This window comes from Nyctereutes procyonoides, unplaced genomic scaffold, assembly GCF_905146905.1.
Source record: "Nyctereutes procyonoides isolate TBG_1078 unplaced genomic scaffold, NYPRO_anot_genome, whole genome shotgun sequence".
Classification (NCBI taxonomy): domain Eukaryota; kingdom Metazoa; phylum Chordata; class Mammalia; order Carnivora; family Canidae; genus Nyctereutes; species Nyctereutes procyonoides.
Window position 1 is genome coordinate 24,485,760 of NW_026575040.1, and position 18,753 is coordinate 24,504,512.

General features: G+C 43.5%; 2 protein-coding genes across 2 annotated transcripts in view; both read right to left on the reverse strand.

The window, feature by feature from the left end:
- Window positions 1-5,449, reverse strand: part of SLC27A2 (solute carrier family 27 member 2) — a 42,665-nt gene extending 37,216 nt beyond the window's left edge. The window contains exon 1 of the mRNA XM_055320198.1: window positions 4,757-5,449. Within this exon, the coding sequence (XP_055176173.1) occupies window positions 4,757-5,234 (478 nt within the window). The 5' untranslated portion in view covers window positions 5,235-5,449. The remainder of the gene's footprint in view (window positions 1-4,756) is intronic.
- Window positions 5,450-12,603: 7,154 nt separating this feature from the next.
- On the reverse strand, window positions 12,604-14,711 carry LOC129506363 (ATP-dependent RNA helicase DDX18-like). Its single transcript, XM_055320032.1, is given in 6 exon segments — window positions 12,604-12,721; window positions 12,723-12,823; window positions 12,826-14,240; window positions 14,242-14,291; window positions 14,293-14,348; window positions 14,447-14,711. Coding segments are annotated over 6 exon segments (1,998 nt in total). The 3' UTR covers window positions 12,604-12,610.
- Between the last annotated feature and the right edge of the window lie 4,042 nt (window positions 14,712-18,753).

Consider the following 18,753-nt stretch of genomic DNA (forward strand, 5'->3'; position numbering starts at 1 on the left):
TGGGCTACTTGGGGTCCTAGGCCTTGAGTACATTACTCATTTGATGCCTAGGTTTTTGTCCTCCACCATCTTATGCACAGAGCCTCACTACTATGGTCCCAGTCCATCCTATGCTCATGACCAGCTTCCTCTTTGGCAGTGAGACCTCAGGAGAGCACCTCTCTTCTACAGCCCATTGCCAGAGGTAAACTGGGAGGTAAACAAATGTGGTAGGGTGAGGCTGGAGCTGGGGGAGATTGTATCTAAAAGGATTTTCTCAAATCAGGATATATTTAACTTTTTACAACATTTTTCATGCCTTCATGCCCTACCCAATGGTTCTCAGGCTTCAGAGAAGAATGCCTGTCACAACCAACCAGAGTAATGGAGCTCATTAATTTGACAAACATTTATTGAATGACTACTATGTGCTAGGGTTTATATAGCATTCTTCAAAGATATATGAGAGAATTCTAAGCCTTTGAGACAAAGTGGACTGAGGCAACTCATCTAAGATATTCCTTGTGCAGCCCAGAGAGGAGTAGAGCTAAGAGTATCTCTATGCCTCGACCCTCGACTAAAGTAGGCATTGGAAAATCATCTCCCTCCATGGAAGTGAGGCCAATGCTGTTGGCCATTCTTTGAATTTCTGAGTCCTTATCTTCTCTACAGTAGAGTCTCTTCAGTAAACAGCTTTTAAAAATTACCTTTATTTAAGTCCCGCCTGCTCTTGTCTGCTATTTTACATAGTAAAACTCTTTGAAGCATCTGTGTTATGAACCTGATGAAAACTGCCTTTGGGCTCCTCTTGCCTGGAAATGCCCTCTCCCCAGCTACAGGTGGCAAGTTCAGTTAATACCCCTAGAAGCGTTCAGCCTCTGCTCACTGCCCCCCACCCCAGCACATTGTATCTCTCTCAGCAGACTTATCATACTTATCACATCCTCTTGGATGTCACAATCATTTGTGTATGTGGCTTAGTTCTACTGGACTTTAAGATCCTTGAACTAATTCATCTTCTTTTCTCCCTGTCTTGTCACAGCAACTAGCTTGTACCTTGTAAGGGCTCCCTAAATGTTTCTTGATGTCAAATTAAGTTGTTGTTGGATCTGCTTCTCTCCACCTACCCTCAAAAGTTTGTATGACAAGAGTTCTCCTTGGTCCTGACACTAGTTTTATGAAGTGCTTCACCATTGCAATGATGCAATACTTTTAATCGAAAGCATTTTCCTTCATCCCTGTTGTTCAAAGAAGGCCCAATTTTATTTTTTGCAACCTTGTAAAACCAGATCAAAAGTAATCAGGGATATCTTACAACTTCTCTGGATCCCAGGCTTGCAAAAGATAGCATCTTTAACTGTTACTAAAGCCTGTGAAAGAGTAGTAACTCTGGGAGCCTTGCATGGTTATGTAGAGCAATGCAGTGTAGACGTGGCCAATGAACTGATGGAGATCTAGGCTAGCCTTCCAGTTAGAAGAGCTAGTTAAGTGATGTTCTTAACACTAGCATAAATGGCAACAAAGCACATTTACTATTTTGGGGGTTCTCCCACATATATTCCTGTCTTACCCATATTCTATGTTTGAGAAGTTGCTTGAAAAACTACGAGCCCAGGGACGCCTGGGTGGCTCAGTGTTGAATGTCTGCCTTTGGCTCAGGGCGTGATCCCGGAGTCCCGGGATAGAGTTCCACATCAGGCTTTCTGCAGGGAGCCTGCTTCTCCTCCTTCTGCCTGTGTCTCTGCCTCTCTCTCTGTGTCTCTTGTGAATAAATAAATATAATCTTAAAAAAAACAACAACAAAACTACCGGCCCAAAAAGCTGGTTTCTATCAATGACAACATAGATATGGGATAAAATAGCTGAAGGCAATTTTTCTGTCGTTATTTATATCATACCCTTCCATGGTGAAGGACTTGAAATGTACTATAGAGAGAGAAGGTCATGTTCTTTGAGTGATGGGTGCTTCTGTATAGTAAATTCTGAAGCAATAATTGGGTACTGAAATTCCTGATAGGTTTAAGTCTTGTTCAGCTTTACAAATACTCATGAAAATTCACAGCAACTGGATCAATCTTCATGATAAATGCCACTGTGCTGGTCTTTCGCATAGACTCCAGAATCTGATAGCTAGTTGGAAATCACGAACTCTTACTAGTCCACAAGCCCTGAGGCTGAAGTTCAAAGTACAGAGTTAAACTCTGTTGAATTGTAGCCACTGCAATATTTCTAAAACATCTCACTTTTATGTACTATGTTTAGGTGGTGTAAAAGAATAAGTGCCTTGGAAGTGAATAAACAACAACAACAACAAAAAAAACCGCATGGGCTCTGTTCCCAGCTCTCTGTTGCTAACCGGCCATGTGACTCTGGGCAATTGATACCACCCTTCAGAGCCTTTGTTTTTTTAACCACATAAGATAAGCAGAAACTAGACTGTTTCTCAAAGCCTAGTCCTCAGACCATTTGCTTTAAAATCGTGGGAGGGAACTTGCTATAAAAATTCACATTACCGGGTCAAACCACAGTTCTACTGATTCAGTGCTTTTGGGGGAAGGGACTCAGAAATCTGTTTTTTAAAATAAGGTTATCAAGCAATTCCTGTGCACATTAAAGTTTCTTTTCTAAACATTTTTGTTGAAGAATAACATACTCATTAAAGTTAGAAGATTATAGGATTAGGATTTCTCTCAGATTCCTTCCAACTTTAAAGAATTCTAGGGGCGCCTGGTTAGCTCACTTGGTTGGGCATCTGACCCTTGGTTTTGACTCAGGTCCTGATCTCGGGGTTAGGAGACAAGTCCTGTGTTGGTCTCTGTTTTCAGCCGGGAATCTCTTGAAGAGGCTCTCTCTCTGTCCCTCCGCCTACTCCTTCTAATCTCCCTCTCTCAAGTAAATACTTGAATCTTCAAAAAGCAATTCTAAGAAGTCCATTCAACAACTTTATACATAAACACCTTTAAAAGCACCAAACCTTGGACTGGACTTCATGGTAACCTCCTTTGTAGGTCAGAGCGTAATGGTGCATGACATGGTTTCTGAGTAATTGGGAAAGATGGAATGTTTTCCAAATGTGTGGCTTCTCTCAAAGGTCAATTTATTGCCAGAGTGCTGTTAGGTACACTGGATAGTTTGGTTCAAATTGGATCTGAGTGTCCACATTTCACATACTCTCCACATACACGGACCTAAACATAATGCTCAAAGGCAGGGGACGATTGCCTGAGTGGGAAAGGGGATACCTGGTTGTGTTTCTGACTTGATTACAGAACCAATATCTGCAGTCCCTGACCTCCCTCACAGGGAGACTGAGGTACTATGCAGGTAAACAGTATTTAAATCCCCCCTCAAATGTGAAAAAGATCACTGTGATAATAACTCTTTGGAACCAAAAGGTTTAAGAGTCTTCCAGTTACTAAGAGGTTAAGTCGTCTCTTTTGCCAGGTAACTAGAAATTGTTGGGAATTTTCTTGAGGGGATCACTCTCTTTAAATAACTTGGCTGCCTTTAAGTTGATCTGCTTTTAAACATTTTCACAAAACCTTCATTTTCTGGATGATTTTATGCTACAAAGAACAGGTGGGGCAGTTTCTTGGTTTCCCATGAGCAAGCCAACATTTTTCTGCATCACTAGGCAAGATGCTTAGCTTGCCTCAGTTTTCTTAGTTACGAAATCTAGGGGGAGAGCAGAGGATGCTTAATCATCAATTCCAGTTCTAACGCTACATCCGTGTAGAAGAATGTAGCACGATGGGATGTGGGGGTGGGTGGGAATTCATGGCCTTTGAAATTGGATGGACCTGGGCTGGGATTTTAAGATTCAGTTTTCTCAACTGTCTAACAAGGGGTAATGGCATGTAATCTCTGAGAGTAATGAAAGCACTGAGCATAGGGGTTGACACAGAAAGGCATTCTAGAAAGGTGAGGCTCCTGGTTCTCTATTTCTTCATGGCTTTCAGCTCACACCTGGTTGGGCCTCCCCTTACTGACAGAGTGAGAAGCAACTCCTAGTCCTTATTCGCTTTCTAGGAAAGAAAAGCAGCAGTCCTGTGGGTCGCAGGTTCTTGGTTTCTTCCTGGCCTGGTAACCACTAGAGCATGAGGTTGCTACTTTCAGGTCTTGTTGAAGTGTGGCAAGAGGTAACTACAGAGCCAAAGGTCGCTTTGGTTACAGAAGTAATGGGGGCTGCTAAGGGCACTGCAGCAGATCCCTAAAGTCTTCTTGGGGAGCAAGTGGGGTCGCCTTCTCTCTGCAGGGAGAATCTAGAAAGGCATTTCAGAGCTGGAAGCAGCCGCGAAGATCCTCTATTAGAGGAGGAAACCAAGGAACATAGAGGGAAAGTGACTTTCTCACGATCACATAACCAATCAAGCAGCAGAGATGAGAACATTCTCTACGCTCTGGAGTTCACACAAGACTCTGCATTTTAATGCAATTATTGTCAGCATTTGGTTAAGAGCTTGGATTCTGGAGGCAGATAGCTCTGTGACCTGGGACATAAGCTCTGGCCTCAATGGTCTCATCTACGAAGCCGGATAGTAGACCGTATCTGATGTAAGGCTTAAAAGGAGCACTAGGCGCTTAACGCAGTGCCTGGCACAGCTTCCACAACGGGTTGTTCTAAGGATCAGCGTTTTGGGGGAAGGGTTGCCATCCCCTTCCTCTACACTTCCAGTTAGGATCTGAACTTCCCTTTCCAACCCCCTACACCCTGTAGTGGCGGGTTTGTCACGGTGCGGAGGAGCCCATTGCCAGGGCTGGCGCTCCCCGGGCTCACCTGGCGAGGCCAGCAGCACCTTCGCGCCGCAGCACTGGAAGCAGTGCAACAAAGACTTCCCGCGGATGTTGCAGTTGAGGCACGCCATGGTACAGCCCAGTTTGGCCAGCCCCAGCCACAGCCACACGTAGGCTGGTTGGTTGCCCATGAAGATCGCCACGCAGTCTCCCTGGCGCAGGCCGACGTGGTCGCGCAGCGCCCGCGCCACTTGGTTGCTGCGCCGGTCCACCTGCGCATAGGTGAGCACCTCGTCGCGGAAGAGCAGGAACGGCTTGTGCGGCAGCTGGCGCGCTTTCTCCATAAAGAGGTGCTGGATGGTGCGCTCCGGCCGCCTCTGCCGGTAGCCGCGCACCTGCCGGGCCACGCTGGCCAACTGCAGAAAGTGCCGTATGTCCTGGAAGAAGTAGGGGCAGCAGAGGTTCACGGCGAGCGGCAGGAGCAGCAGCCCCGCCAGGGCCGTGTAGATGGCGAGCAGCATGACGGTGACGGGGCCCCCTGTCCCCGCGAGGACAGTGGGTGCGCTCGGGGCGTGCAGCGCGGCGGCGGGGAGGGCTCCGGGCGGGCGGCAGGCGGGCGGCAGGCGGGCCGCGAGGCTGGGGCGACGGGGGCGTCTGCGCTGCGGGCACCCGGGAGGCGCTCGGGCAGGTAGACTGGAGGCTGGACTGCGGGGGCGCCGGGCGCGTGCGGCCCGCTGAGCCCGCCCTTTTGTGGGTGTGCAGCCACCTGGGCGCGGGGCCGCCCCAGCGCTCTCCCGGGGCGGGGGGAGGATGCTTGGCGGCTCGCCGGGGTCTCGGCGGCGGCTCGGAGCGGGAGCTAGGCGGGGGGTGGGGGGGCTGTGGGTCTGCCTTGTGACCCAAGTACTTTAAACTTTGGAGCCACAGCCACCTTGTCAAAATGCTGATGACCAGACAGACGCACTTAGCGGACCTTGGGATCAGAGGAGTTATTGTGGGCGTAGGGTTCTTCACTGCTACCACCAGCAGAAGGCTTTCTAGAAATGACGCACTGGGGGGTCCCTGGGTGGCGCAGCGGTTTAGCCCCTGCCTTTGGCCCAGGGCGCGATCCTGGGGTCCCGGGATCGAGTCCCACATCAGGCTCCCTGCATGGAGCCTGCTTCTCCCTCTGCCTATGTCTCTGCCTGCCTCTCTCTCTCTCTCTCTCTCTATCACGAATAAATAAAAAATTAAAAAAAAAACTTAGAAATGACGCACTGTTAGTAAAGTGCCTTATAAATGTGAGAGAGTCTGGTTATTAATCAGTCATGGGGAACAGGTGCCACTGGTCCCAGAGGCTTTCCACCTTGTCTCTCCCTGTTTTTCAGATTTGTACATCCCCACCACCTCCTCCCCCGCCGCCCAGTCGCTGGGCAGTCTAATGTGACAAGGATTTTCAAGGTTGAACAGAAGCACCAGCGGTTGTCACCCTGACCTCATCCCAGTCCCTGGGCTGTGGGTAGGGACAGGACACTCTGGTAGGAGTTGGCCCCGGGCGGGCCCAGCCAGCCCAGACTGGGGGTGAGGTAGGGTCACTGATGCTCTGCCAGCTGAAATCAAGCTCTGGCCATATTAGACTTCTGTTTATTTGACTTTTAATATTTCATCCTAAGTGATTTTTTTCTCTCTCATATGTTGAAGAAAATAGTGTTAGCCCAATTCAACAGACATTTACTAAGGGGTTCTAACAGGAGGAAATTGAGTAGGCAACCCCATTTCTCAAAAGCCTTTTTTAAAACAAAAACAACTGCCCCCCCCCCCGCCGCCCCGTGATCCTGTCTTTTAATTTCCCTTAGTGCTGCTTCTGTAAAGTGAGTACTTGCTGCTTGCTACTGAAGAGGGTCAGGATCTAAGGAAATCAGTGTTCTACTTTCTTCCTCTCCTGTCTTCCTGCATTCATCCATCTTATGCTTGTGGGATAACCACAAGTAATGAACACCTATTCCTGCCCCACACTCTGCTAGGGACTTCCTTATATTTTTGGAGCCTCATAGTCATCTAAAGGTGGCACTTTCATGCTCATTTACAGACAGGAAAAGGACACTTAGGTAAAATTAAGGCAGCTAGTGGGTGACGTATGAGTTTTGAAACTGATATCTGTTTGGCCCCAGGGCCCTCCCTTAACAACCACGTTACCCTCCTTTTATTCCTGGGACCTGCTCAATCAACTCTTCCTTTGCCTTTTCCTGAATCTTTCATGGCAGATCCAGCTATCCTGCAGTGATTGGTTGCATCATTTCTCTGGGGATGGGTAGGAGGCTTTGGTTATCCCTGAGGAGTAGGCCGTAGTGTTAATCAAAGGAGTCGTCGGACAGAAACTGGGACTCCTGGGTGCTCAGCGGTTAAGCGTCTGCTTTCAGCTCGGGGTGTGATCCTGGAATCCCAGGATCGAGTCCCACATCGGGCTCTCTGTGTGGAGCTGCTTCTCCCTCTGCTTGTCCCTCTGCCTCTGTCTCTGCCTCTGCCTCTGTCTCTCATGAATAAATAAATAAAATCTTAAAGAAAAAAGAAACTATTCTTGTTGGCACTTCTTTCATGTTGAAGCTCAGAGCCAGCCCTAGCCTTCTCTTTACATTCCAGTACCACCCCTGTGGCCTCTGTCTGGAGAACTCCTCTTGGGCTATGGAGGGGCTTCACAGATGTCACTCGCCACTTCATGGCTAGTTACTTAGCCTCCTAGACCCCTCTTGTCATGTCTTTGAATAGCTACTCTCCAGAGAGCTAGCCCCCTTTTCCCCCTCTTATTCTGAGGATTGCTTTAGCCTTGTGCATCAGCAGTTTTTCAGTTGCAAGTGAAAGAAGACAAGACCCAAACTGGCTTACATAGAAATAGGAATTTAAGCAGTAACCATAGAGTCTGGGGGTAGGACAAGCTTTGGATGAGCCTTCATTGGTGTCTTAAGTGCTAGGACCTGGACCCCTTTTCCCTTCTACCACTTCTTGGCTCCACCTCCTCAGGTCTCATGGAGGCTCTCCCATCATCATCCAAAGATGACTGTCAACTAAACCTTTAGGGTTACATGCTTCCCATGTCAACTTCAGACAGAAATATAAGAATCTTTTTTTAAGTGGCACCTGGGGGACTCAGTGGTTGAGGGTCTGCCTTTAGCTCAGGTAGTGATCCTGGGGTCCTGGGATTGAGTCCTGCATCGGGCTTCCTGCATGGAGCTTGCTTCTCCCTCTGCCTTTGTCTCAGCCTCTCTCTCTCTCTCTCTGTGTCTCTCATGAATGAATAAATACAATCTTAAAAAAAAAAAAGAAACATTTTTTAGGAGTTCTTATTTAAAGAAAAAATAAAATCTCTGATTGGGTTATGTGCCCATCTCCAGACTGATCTTTGTGGTCTAGGGAACAGAAATGTTGATTACTTTAAGCCAATCAAGGCTCACCCACAGAGCTGGAGTAGAGTTAATATTACATATCTTGGAATGCTTTTTCCCAATGATTCTAGCTTCAAGCTTGGGCTGCACCTTGCACTCTACCACCAGGCGAATAGTTTTCCTGGAACTACTGCTATCATCTTATATCTCCACTGCTCAGTCATCTTCAGTGGCTCCTCATTGCTTCCCATCTTCTCCAATTATATATGAACAGCATGCTTTCATATACTTGGACTGGAGCTGATCACATGCTCTGGGTCCTGCGTAGTAGGGGAGGAAGAGGTAGAGGAGATCAGTAGCTTTGCACATCGGTTACTCATTCTAGAAACATCTGCTCAGAAGCTCTGGTTAATAAATGAAGTTCAAACTTTATTTTCTGAGTCTTCTGAACCTACTTGAACTTTCACTGCACTCAACAAATATTTATTGAGTTTCCACTATAAGCAGACCATTACCAGGCACCAAATATTTTAAAATGGACCAAAACTTAATTCCAACTACTCCTTTCTAAAAACACTTTATTTTAGCAAATCTGCTCTACACTCTCCAAAAAACAAACAAACAAAAAAATACTCTGCACATTCCCTTCTTAATGGCTTTGTTCTGGCTTCTTTCAAACACCCTTAGTCTTTCTCTCTAGATCTTAACTCCCCTTTAAGGCAATAATTCCCAGATATCTGGATTTCTCAGCCCAGTAGCATTTCAAAACAAAGTTAGGAACCCCAAATAAAATACCAACTTTTACATTTTCTTTTTTTTTCTCATTAAACTTTTGTTTTAATGGGTCTCAAAATTCTGTGACAGATTTTTGGTCAAGTTGTTTCCATTAAAAAGTACTGATTTTAAAAACTAATAACTTAAAACTGCCACACACACACAAAAACAAAACAAAACAAAAAAAAATGGTCCACAAAACATTCTCCTTTCCTTCTGAAGGTTTTATGATGCATTGTTATCATTAACCAGTCTTTTACTATTAAACTTAAATGGCCAATTGACACAAACAGTTCTGAGACCGTTCTTCCACCACTGATTAAGACTGGGGTGGGGATCCCTGGGTGGCGCAGCGGTTTGGCGCCTGCCTTTGGCCCGGGGCGCGATCCTGGAGACCTGGGGTTGAATCCCATGTCAGGCTCCCTGCATGGAGCCTGCTTCTCCCTCTGCCTGTGTCTCTGCCTCTCTGTCTCTCTCTGTGTGACTATCATGAATAAATAAATAAAATCTTTTAAAAAAAAAGACTGGGGTGGCAGGTATTGGGGCTAATATTCATTTAGCCTTCTGAGCTTTCTGGGCAGACTTGGTGACTTTGTCAGCTCCAGCTGCCTTCTTGTCCACTGCTTTGATGACACCCACAGCAACCGTCTGTCTCATGTCACGAACAGCAAAACGGCCCAGAGGAGGATAGTCAGAGAAGCTCTCAACACACATAGGGTTGCCAGGAACCATATCAACAATGACTGTATCCCCAGATTTCAAGAACTTGGGACCATCTTCCAGCTTCTTTCCAGAATGACGATCTATCTTTTCCTTCAGCTCAGCAAACTTGCAAGCAATGTGAGCTGTGTGACAATCCAGCACAGGTGCATATCCAGCACTGATTTGGCCTGGATGGTTCAGGATAATCACCTGAGCCGTGAAGCCAGCTGCTTCCATTGGTGGGTCATTTTTGCTGTCACCAGCCACGTTGCCACGACAAACATCTTTGACAGATACGTTCTTGACATTGAAGCCCACATTGTCCCCAGGAAGAGCCTCACTCAAAGCTTCATGGTGCATTTCAGCAGAATTTACTTCAGTTGTAACATTGACTGGAGCAAAGGTGACCACCATACCAGGCTTAAGAACCAGTCCTCACTCGACCCACTGGGATAGTACCAATACCACCAATTTTGTAGACGTCTTGGAGAGGCAGATGCAAGGGCTTATCAGTTGGACGAGTTGGTGGCAGAATGCAATCCAGGGCTTCAAGCAGTGTGGTTCCGCTGGCATTCCCATCTTTACGGGTGACTTTCCATCCCTTGAACCAAGGCATGTTAGCACTTTGCTCCAGCATGTTGTCACCATTCCAACCAGAAATTGGCACAAACGCTACTGTTTCGGGGTTGTAGCCAATTTTCTTAATGTAGGTGCTGACTTCCTTAACGATTTCCTCGTATCTCTTCTGGCTGTAGGGTGGTTCAGTGGAATCCATTCTGTTAACACCAACAATTAGTTGTTTTATACCCAGTGTGTAAGCCAGAAGGGCATGCTCACGGGTCTGCCCATTCTTGGAGATACCTGCTTCAAATTCACCAACACCAGCAGCAACAATCAGGACAGCACAGTCAGCCTGAGATGTGCCTGTAATCATGTTTTTGATAAAGTCTCTGTGTCCTGGGGCATCAATGATGGTCACATAATACTTGCTGGTCTCGAATTTCCACAGGGAGCTATCAATGGTGATACTACGTTCACGTTCAGCTTTCAGTTTATCCAAGACCCAGGCATACTTGAAGGAGCCTTTTCCCATCTCAGCAGCCTCCTTCTCAAATTTTTCGATAGTTCTTTTGTCGATTCCACCACATTTGTAGATCAGATGGCCAGTAGTGGTAGACTTGCCCGAATCTACGTGTCCAATGACGACGATGTTGATGTGAGTCTTTTCCTTTCCCATTTTGATTTAGGTTTAGCGGTGGTTTTCATGACACCTGTGTTCTGGCGGCAAACCCGTTGCGAAAATGCTACATTTTCAAGTAAAAACAATTCCCTGCCCACCAACTACAGTCTGTGATTTTTTTTTGATTATTATTTCATCAAAGAATGACATTTTTAGCACTAAAAAGGAAAGTATACCTGAACCAGACACTCAGAAATGGTTTACCTTACATTATGTATTTACATTATGTATTTTGCCACAGAAATATACAAAACAGGGAGGGACCCTTGGGTGCTCAGTGGTTGAGCATCTACTTTCCCTTCAGGTCGTGATCTCAGGGTCCTGGGATCGAGTCCTGCATTGGGCTGCCCACAAGGAGCCTGCTTCTCCCTCTGCCTGCATTTCTGCCTCTCTCTCTGTATCTCTCATGAATAAATAAATAAAATCTTTAAAAAAATCCTCTAGCCCCCGAGGATCTATCTCTTGTGAGCCTATAAACCCACCTACACAGCTTGGTTTTTGGTTTTGTGTCTGTTAGTTTTGCCTTCCCAAATAGAATTCAACTTTCCAGAATGAAGTCATGGAAAAAAGCATGGGACCTGACGTCAGAAGACCTGGGTTCAAGTCTGGCTGACATCTTGCCTTTAGGTGACTTACCCGAACTCTCATGGTATCTTGTGTTACTTTTGTAGGCTTTGAGGTACTTGGTACATAGGGACTATAGTCGACAAAGATGTGTAAGTTATGAAGCCTGCTGACTTTTTTGTGACAATACTTTGTACAAGTAGGAGTTTTGTAATTGGCTCATTTAGTGGCTTATGAGAAGGTTTATCTCCACTGTGTTGTCTACCATGAGTCAGTCACATTTCTTGAAATGAAGGGTGCCTGCTATCCTGTGGAATAGCCAGCACGGTGGCATTTGGGTACAGGTGTACAGGATATTCAGGTATTCAGAAAGGGAAATGGTAAGAGGTCAGCGGGGATGGCGAAAGCTGAGATTGGCCCTTCTTTTGGTGGACAAAGGACAGGGGAAACTGAGGACGATGGGTAGTTGGTATTAGACATGAGGGACCAGGACTCCTCCTTTTTTACTTTTTGCATCCTAGTTGTGCTTGCTAACTACACAATCAAGACGAAATACAATTTGGAAAAAAGGTGTTTGTCCTCACTAGTTCTAACCAGAATCTCTTTGATTTGGTGTGTAATCCTAGTGAAATGGTTATTGCTTCTAGTTTTTTTTCTGCTCATTAGACAGACTTCTCCTCTTTCAACATCTCATTACAAGCCACAACTCCCCTTCCTGTCACTCTACTCTGTGCTTAAATGGGTTAATTATTTACTTTTTAGTTTGTTTGCTCTTATATCTTACCTTCTCCTGAAATCTCTTCTTCTTGTCTAGTTCTTTTTTTTTTTTAATTGAAGTATAGTTGACACACCATGTTACATTAGTTTTGGCTGTACCTTCTTGTTTGATTGTTAAATGTGAAAGTTCTTTGGGCTGTATCTTCACTTTTTTTTTTTTTTTTGGAGGTAAAAGATTAAAAATACTCTCTCATCACAACAAAAGCCAAAAGGCCTCTTGCTTTGCCCTTGAGCAACCTAGAGAAACTGAACTCTTGTAAAACATGAAAGTTTCATGGGAGTATCCATGTCCAGTGCTGCTACATCAATTCGTACTGCTGTTCCACCAGTCCCAATCCTGAAGCCACAACAATTCCTTGGTTAGAAAAAGGGGAAAAAAAAATCCATATCGAGACAAAGCTATTCAATATGTAAGGAAGGTGTGTCTTTTTATTTATTTATTTATTTATTTATTTATTTATTTATTTATTTGGAAGGTGTGTCTTTAGTGGGAGAACTGCCGGCTGTCGGAGGACTTCCTGCTAATGTGTTTGAAGATTTTGTACTTCTCAACTTTCTTGGCTTTCTGGTATGCAAAGCTGCCGCCACCTCCTCTTCTTTTTAAGCTTGCCATCATTGCTGTTCACGTTCAGATCAACAAGAGGAGGCACCTTGAAACCAAATGACAGAGCAACTTGAGGCAAATTTAAGTTATTAAATTGAAGATCTGTTTCAGAGAATGGTAATCATATGCTCGAATGTAGGACTTATATGCCTCCTGCGCTGACTTATGAAGGAAGTAGTTCTTTTCAATCAATTTTTCAAGCTGAGACTGAATGTCAGAAATCTTGGACCAGGAAAACTCAAATTCACTTAATGGAACCTTGGATTGCTTCAAGTAACGAAGGAAACCCAACTCTTCAGGGCGTAAGATGAGCAAGGCGTGACCTCTTCCGTTTAGGCCTCTGGCTGTTCTTCCCACACGAATATATTCCTTGGGGTCATCTGGAGGGTCATACTGAACAATCCAGTCGACTTCAGGAATATCTAGCCCTCTAGCTGCCGTGTCTGTACACAACAATATCCCCGAATCAGCATTGTAGAACTGGAAGAATGTGGTTGTACACTTATTTTTTCTCTGCCTTCCATGAATGGCCAAGACAGGCAAATTGATGTAGTTCAGCAACTCATAGTGGTATTTCATGGACTTACAGGATGAAAAGAAGACCATCAGTTTCTTCTTCCGGTTCTTCTTAAGGAATGTAAAGAACAGAAGGAACCTCTTTTCTGAGGGACAAACAACATATCCCTGCTCAAGACCATCCACTGTTGCATTAGCTTTATCGTCATCAACACCAACATACAATGGCTCCTTTTTCAAAGAAATCCTTGCCAAGTCTTCAACTTTTCGAATTTGTGTGGCAGAAAAGAGCATGCTTTGCCTGCGTGTTGGCAGAAGTTTAATAATTTGTTTTAATTCCTCTTCAAACCCAACATCCAAGATAAGATGAGCCTCATCAATAACCAGACATTGTAGATTTTTATACATAAAACCTGGGGTATTCTGCATGTGGCCCAGGAGACAGCCTGGTGTGGCCACGATGATGTTGATCCCATTATCAAGTTTCTGTGCTTCAGCAGATCTGTTGCTGCCACCCATTAACCCGTATGTGTGAACATGGTGTGTCATTAACTCTTTAAGAACACCCAAAGTCTGCATGGCCAGTTCCCTAGTAGGTAAGAGAATAAGAACTCCTGTTCTATTCCTAGGCATGAACTTTAACTTGACAATGAGTTCGACTGCAGGAATGAGAAATGCCAGCGTTTTGCCACTGCCTGTTTTTGCGGCCGCAAGGAGATCCCTGTCTTCCAGAAGTGGTCTGATACTTTTATGCTGAATTTCAGTCATGTTTGTAAAAGCCAATTCTTTTATTGCCTTCAGAGTGTTCTCATTGACAAGATCAGAAAGAGAAGCAAATGAAGTATCCTCAAAAGCTCCTGTCAGTCCCAGGGGTAGGCTGGGCACTTCACTGTCCTCTTCCTCATCATCTGGCTTCTCCTCATTGTTTTCTGTCTCTTCAGGAGCCTGGGTCCCTTCTTCAGAGTCCCCTTTGTCTTCAGTTTTTGATTTTTTTATCAGGCCCAGTGTCATCCACCATTTTTCTTTTTTTCTTCTTCTTTTTTTTCTGATTCTGAATCGGGAGGCTGTGTTGCTGCTTCTCCATTGATTATTATGGTAGATTCCTTCCTTCCTTCCTTCCTTCCTTCCTTCCTTCCTTCCTTCCTTCCTTCCCTTTCTTCCTCTTTCTTTCTTTCTTTCTTTCTTTCTTTCTTTCTTTCTTTCTTTCTTTCTTTCTTATTTGTACAGTTTCCACTGTTTCTTTAGCTACCTCTCCATTCTGGGCTTCTGACGAGCCCATGTTCAGAGACTGTTTTAGAGATTTTTTAACCTTCCCACCTCCCACTGTTTCTTCAGACACATCTCCATTTTGTGTTTCTGATAAGCTCACATCTGAGGCCCCCTGGAGCTTCAGGTGTCGCAGGTGCAACTTGAGATTCTGTTTCTCTATCTTCTTGTGCAGGAGTTTCATGGGTAGATGGGACATGTTGCCTGTAAGGCGCCTTCACTGTGGCTCCACCACTCGGCTACCGGGTTGACCTGTATCTTCACTTTTCTTCTGTTTTTCTCTCTAGGTGGTCTCACTTGTTCCTGTTGATACTGAAGACCCCCCTGTCTGAATATTCAGCCCTCGCCTCTCTCCTGAGTGCCAGATCTCATCTGATAATGGCAAACTGAACACTTCCAGATGAATTTACTTATTCAGTCACTCATTTTTAAAATTTATTCATTTAGCATTTATTTAAAATGTACTCAATACACACTACTTCACAGGGAAAAAAGCAGGGTGGATATTATTCTCATTTTCAGATGAGTGAATTAAGATTCAGGGAAGTTAACCAACATGTGGAAGATCACACACAGCAAGTAAGTTAATTATGGAGCAGGGACTATAACCTGTTTTTCTTTTCTTTTTTTAATTTTTATTTATTTATGATAGTCACACACACACACACACACACACACACACACACACACACATAGGCAGAGGGAGAAGCAGGCTCCATGCACCGGGAGCCCGACGTGGGACTCGATCCCGGGTCTCCAGGATCGCGCCCTGGGCCAAAGGCAGGCGCTAAACCGCTGCGCCACCCAGGGATTCCTATAACCTGTTTTTCAATTCCCAGTTAGGTGTCATGGATTGAATGATGCTTCCTCCTCCATACCGCCCCCCCCCAATATATCTACTCAGTAGAGGCCTTGAATCTGTGAAAGTGACCTTATTTAGAGAAAGGACTTTTCAGATGTGATTAAGGATCTTGAGATGAGATCATACTGCACTAGGGTGGGCCTTAGATCTAATGACAAGTGTCTTTAGAGGAGAAACGAAGGGGAAAGACACATAGAAGGGAAGGGAAGGGGATGTGAAAATGGATGCAGAGATGGGAGTGATGCCTCTGTAATCCAAGGAATGCTGAAGATTGCTGTCAGCCACTGGGTGACAGCAAGGGTGGGAATGGATTCTCTCCCAGAGCCTTCAGAAGGAACTGGTCCTGCCAATACCTTGATTTCGAACTTCTGTCCTCCAGAACTGTGAGAGAATAAATTTCTGTTGTTTTTAGCCAATCAGTTTGTGGTAATTTGTCACAGTAGCCCTAGGAAACTAATATACTAAGCCATATTGTGTTTCAAATAAATTAGGATTCCTACCTCAAGACTGAGCTGCACAGTCCAGTTGTCGACAAAAGAGGAAAAAGTATGAAGATCTGAAGGAAGTCCTACCGAGTTTACTGAACAATAAGAATCTTCATGTAATAGCCTCGTGGAGAGTAAAATTGTGACCTCATGGAGAGTAAAATTGTGACCTGGGCAACTGGCTTCCCCAAACCTAAAACTCATGGATAATTTGCTGTTAGGGTGATTAAACTCTTCTCTATCACTGTTTTGTAGGTCCTGCCACAAATTTTTCCCTCAGTTCTGTAAATTATTTTCCCTCCCTGTTGCATGGATTTTGTTTAAAATCATGTCTTCTGTTGCCTAATGGCATGTAATTTCCTTCTCCTTCAAAATCATTCATGGTCATTGTACTTAAGTACTCACTAATAGTGCCTTGGCAATTTTCCTTTAAAGGGACCTTGGGTAGGGTAAAACACATCGATTAGCTTATCTTACCTTTCTTTTCTTTTTATTTCAGATTATGATGTCTTCATTGAGGTCTTCTAACTATCATACACAGCAGTTGTGGAAAACTAACTTCCATTAACTAATAAATTATAATTCATAATTTAGCATTTACTCACGTGGCAAGATTATTTGTGTAGATTCAAGTTTTTGTCTAATATCACAGCCCTTCTGCCTGACAAGCTTCCTCTAACATTTCTTGAATTGTAGATATCCTGGGAATGAATTATTTCAGCATTAGTTTTTCTGAAAAAATCTATTTAACCTTCATTTTTGAATGGTATTTTCCCTGGGTAGAGAATTCTAGTATTGACAGTTTTATTCTTTGATACTTTCAAGATGCCACTTTCTTGTCTTCTGCATTGCATAGTTTCTGATGGCTGTAATTCTTTTTTTTTTCTTTCTTTCTTTGTATGTAGTTCCCTGCCCCTGGGGTATCTTCAAGATTTTCTCTTTATTTTTGGTTTTCAGGAGTTAGACTAGGTGTGTGTGTGTGTGTGTGTGTGTGTGTGTGTGTGTTTAATGTATCCTGCCTGGGATTCTGTGAACTTCTGGGTCTACAGCTTGATCTCTTTCATAATTTTGGAAAAATTTTTGGTCATTATCTCTTCAAATATTTCTTCTCCCATATTATCTGTCTCTCCCTCCACCTTCCCCTCCCCCTCCCTCCCCTCTCCTCCTTCCTTCCTTCCTTTCTTCCTATGACTCCAATTATTCATATAATGAGCCATTTGATCTTATCCAATGGTTTTTTTGATGCACAGTTTTTTATTCACTCCTTTTCGTGTTTCAGTTTGGATAATTTCTTGATCTATCTTCAAATTTTACTGAGTTTTTTTCCCTCAGCTGTAACAAATCTATATCTAAATAATTCTTCATTTCTGGTATTGTGTTTTTTATTTCTAGCATTTCCATTTGACCCTTTCTTACAATATTCATTTCTACTGATATTCCCCATATGCTCATACTTTTTTAAAAAAATGGCTGTTACTCTAAAGAGCTCTTCCATGTAGTTCTTTCCTACCTACCTGCATGGACTGTGTCATGATCAAAGAGCTCTTCAAAGCTTAATACACATATAGATGTACCCCTCCCCCCACCTGACCTTTGTTTCATTATAATGTTAGTCATAGTAACTAAGAAAATAAGTCTGGTCCTGATTTCTTCAAGACAGAGGAGGTCAGTTATCTAAGATAAGTTCAGACTTCACTGGTGATGCTAGAATCTCCTTTTTATCTTCTAGCATGTAGCTTGCTCTTTTGTGTCAACCCTGTTTCATGCTTACAACATGACCCAGATAATATATAGGAATCTTCTAAGCACCAAGACAGACCTAGCCAATCAATCATAGCATTCTCTCTGGTTGAGCCTAAACCTATATCAGTCTTTTTTAACACAGTGCTCTAAGCCACCATGACCAAATGATCAGATTTGACTTCTAAGATTAGTTCTGCTTATATCTCTGTAGTATTGATCTATAGTTGGACAATAGAATCACCAGAGAAGCTTTAAGAATTCCATGTCATGTTATTATTTTTTCAGATGCTCTTATATTTTTGAGATACACACTAAAATATTTAATGGATGAGATCATGTTGAACCATTTCAGAGATAGTTGTAGACATTGTGATATTTTATTCCTAAATGCTTCAGCCTATATTTCATAAAAACAAGAGCATTCTCTGGTCTTGCTAAAGTAGAATTATGACACTTGGGAAATTTAAAATTGATACAATGCTATCATCTAAAATACTTATAATTATCACCTAATATGAGTCCTTATTCAATATTATTATTATTATTTTCTCGATAATGTCTTTTACAGAATTTTTTTTAATCATCCAAGAGACAATCAAGGATTACACACATTATAGTTAATTATCTGTCTCTTTTGTCTCCTTTACTCAAGAGCAGCTCTTCAGCCTTTTTTAGTCTTTTATGACATTGACATTTTTGGAGTCCAAGTCAGGTAAATATAGATATTCTTCAGTTTGGGTTTGCTTGATGTTTCCTCAAGATTAGACTCAGGACATGCAGTATTGGCAGGAATACCATAGAAGTGATTTGTATCCTTCTCAGTGTGTCATATCAAAAGGCACCTGCTGTCAGATGGTCCCATTATTGCAAATATTAATTTTGATCATTTAGTCAAAGTGCTAACTGCCAGATTCATTGTAAAGCTACATTTTTATTTGTAATTCATACATATTCTGTGGAACAATACTTTCAGATTGTATAAATATTCTTTTATGCCCCAATTTTTTTACTGAATGATTTTAGCACACCCTGATGATGCTTGCCTGAATCTATTATTCCTATGATGGTTTTAAAATGATGATTTTTTATTTCTATCATTCCTTCCACAAGCATTGGTTGGCATCCTTTCTTTTTCTTTTTCTCTCTTTTTA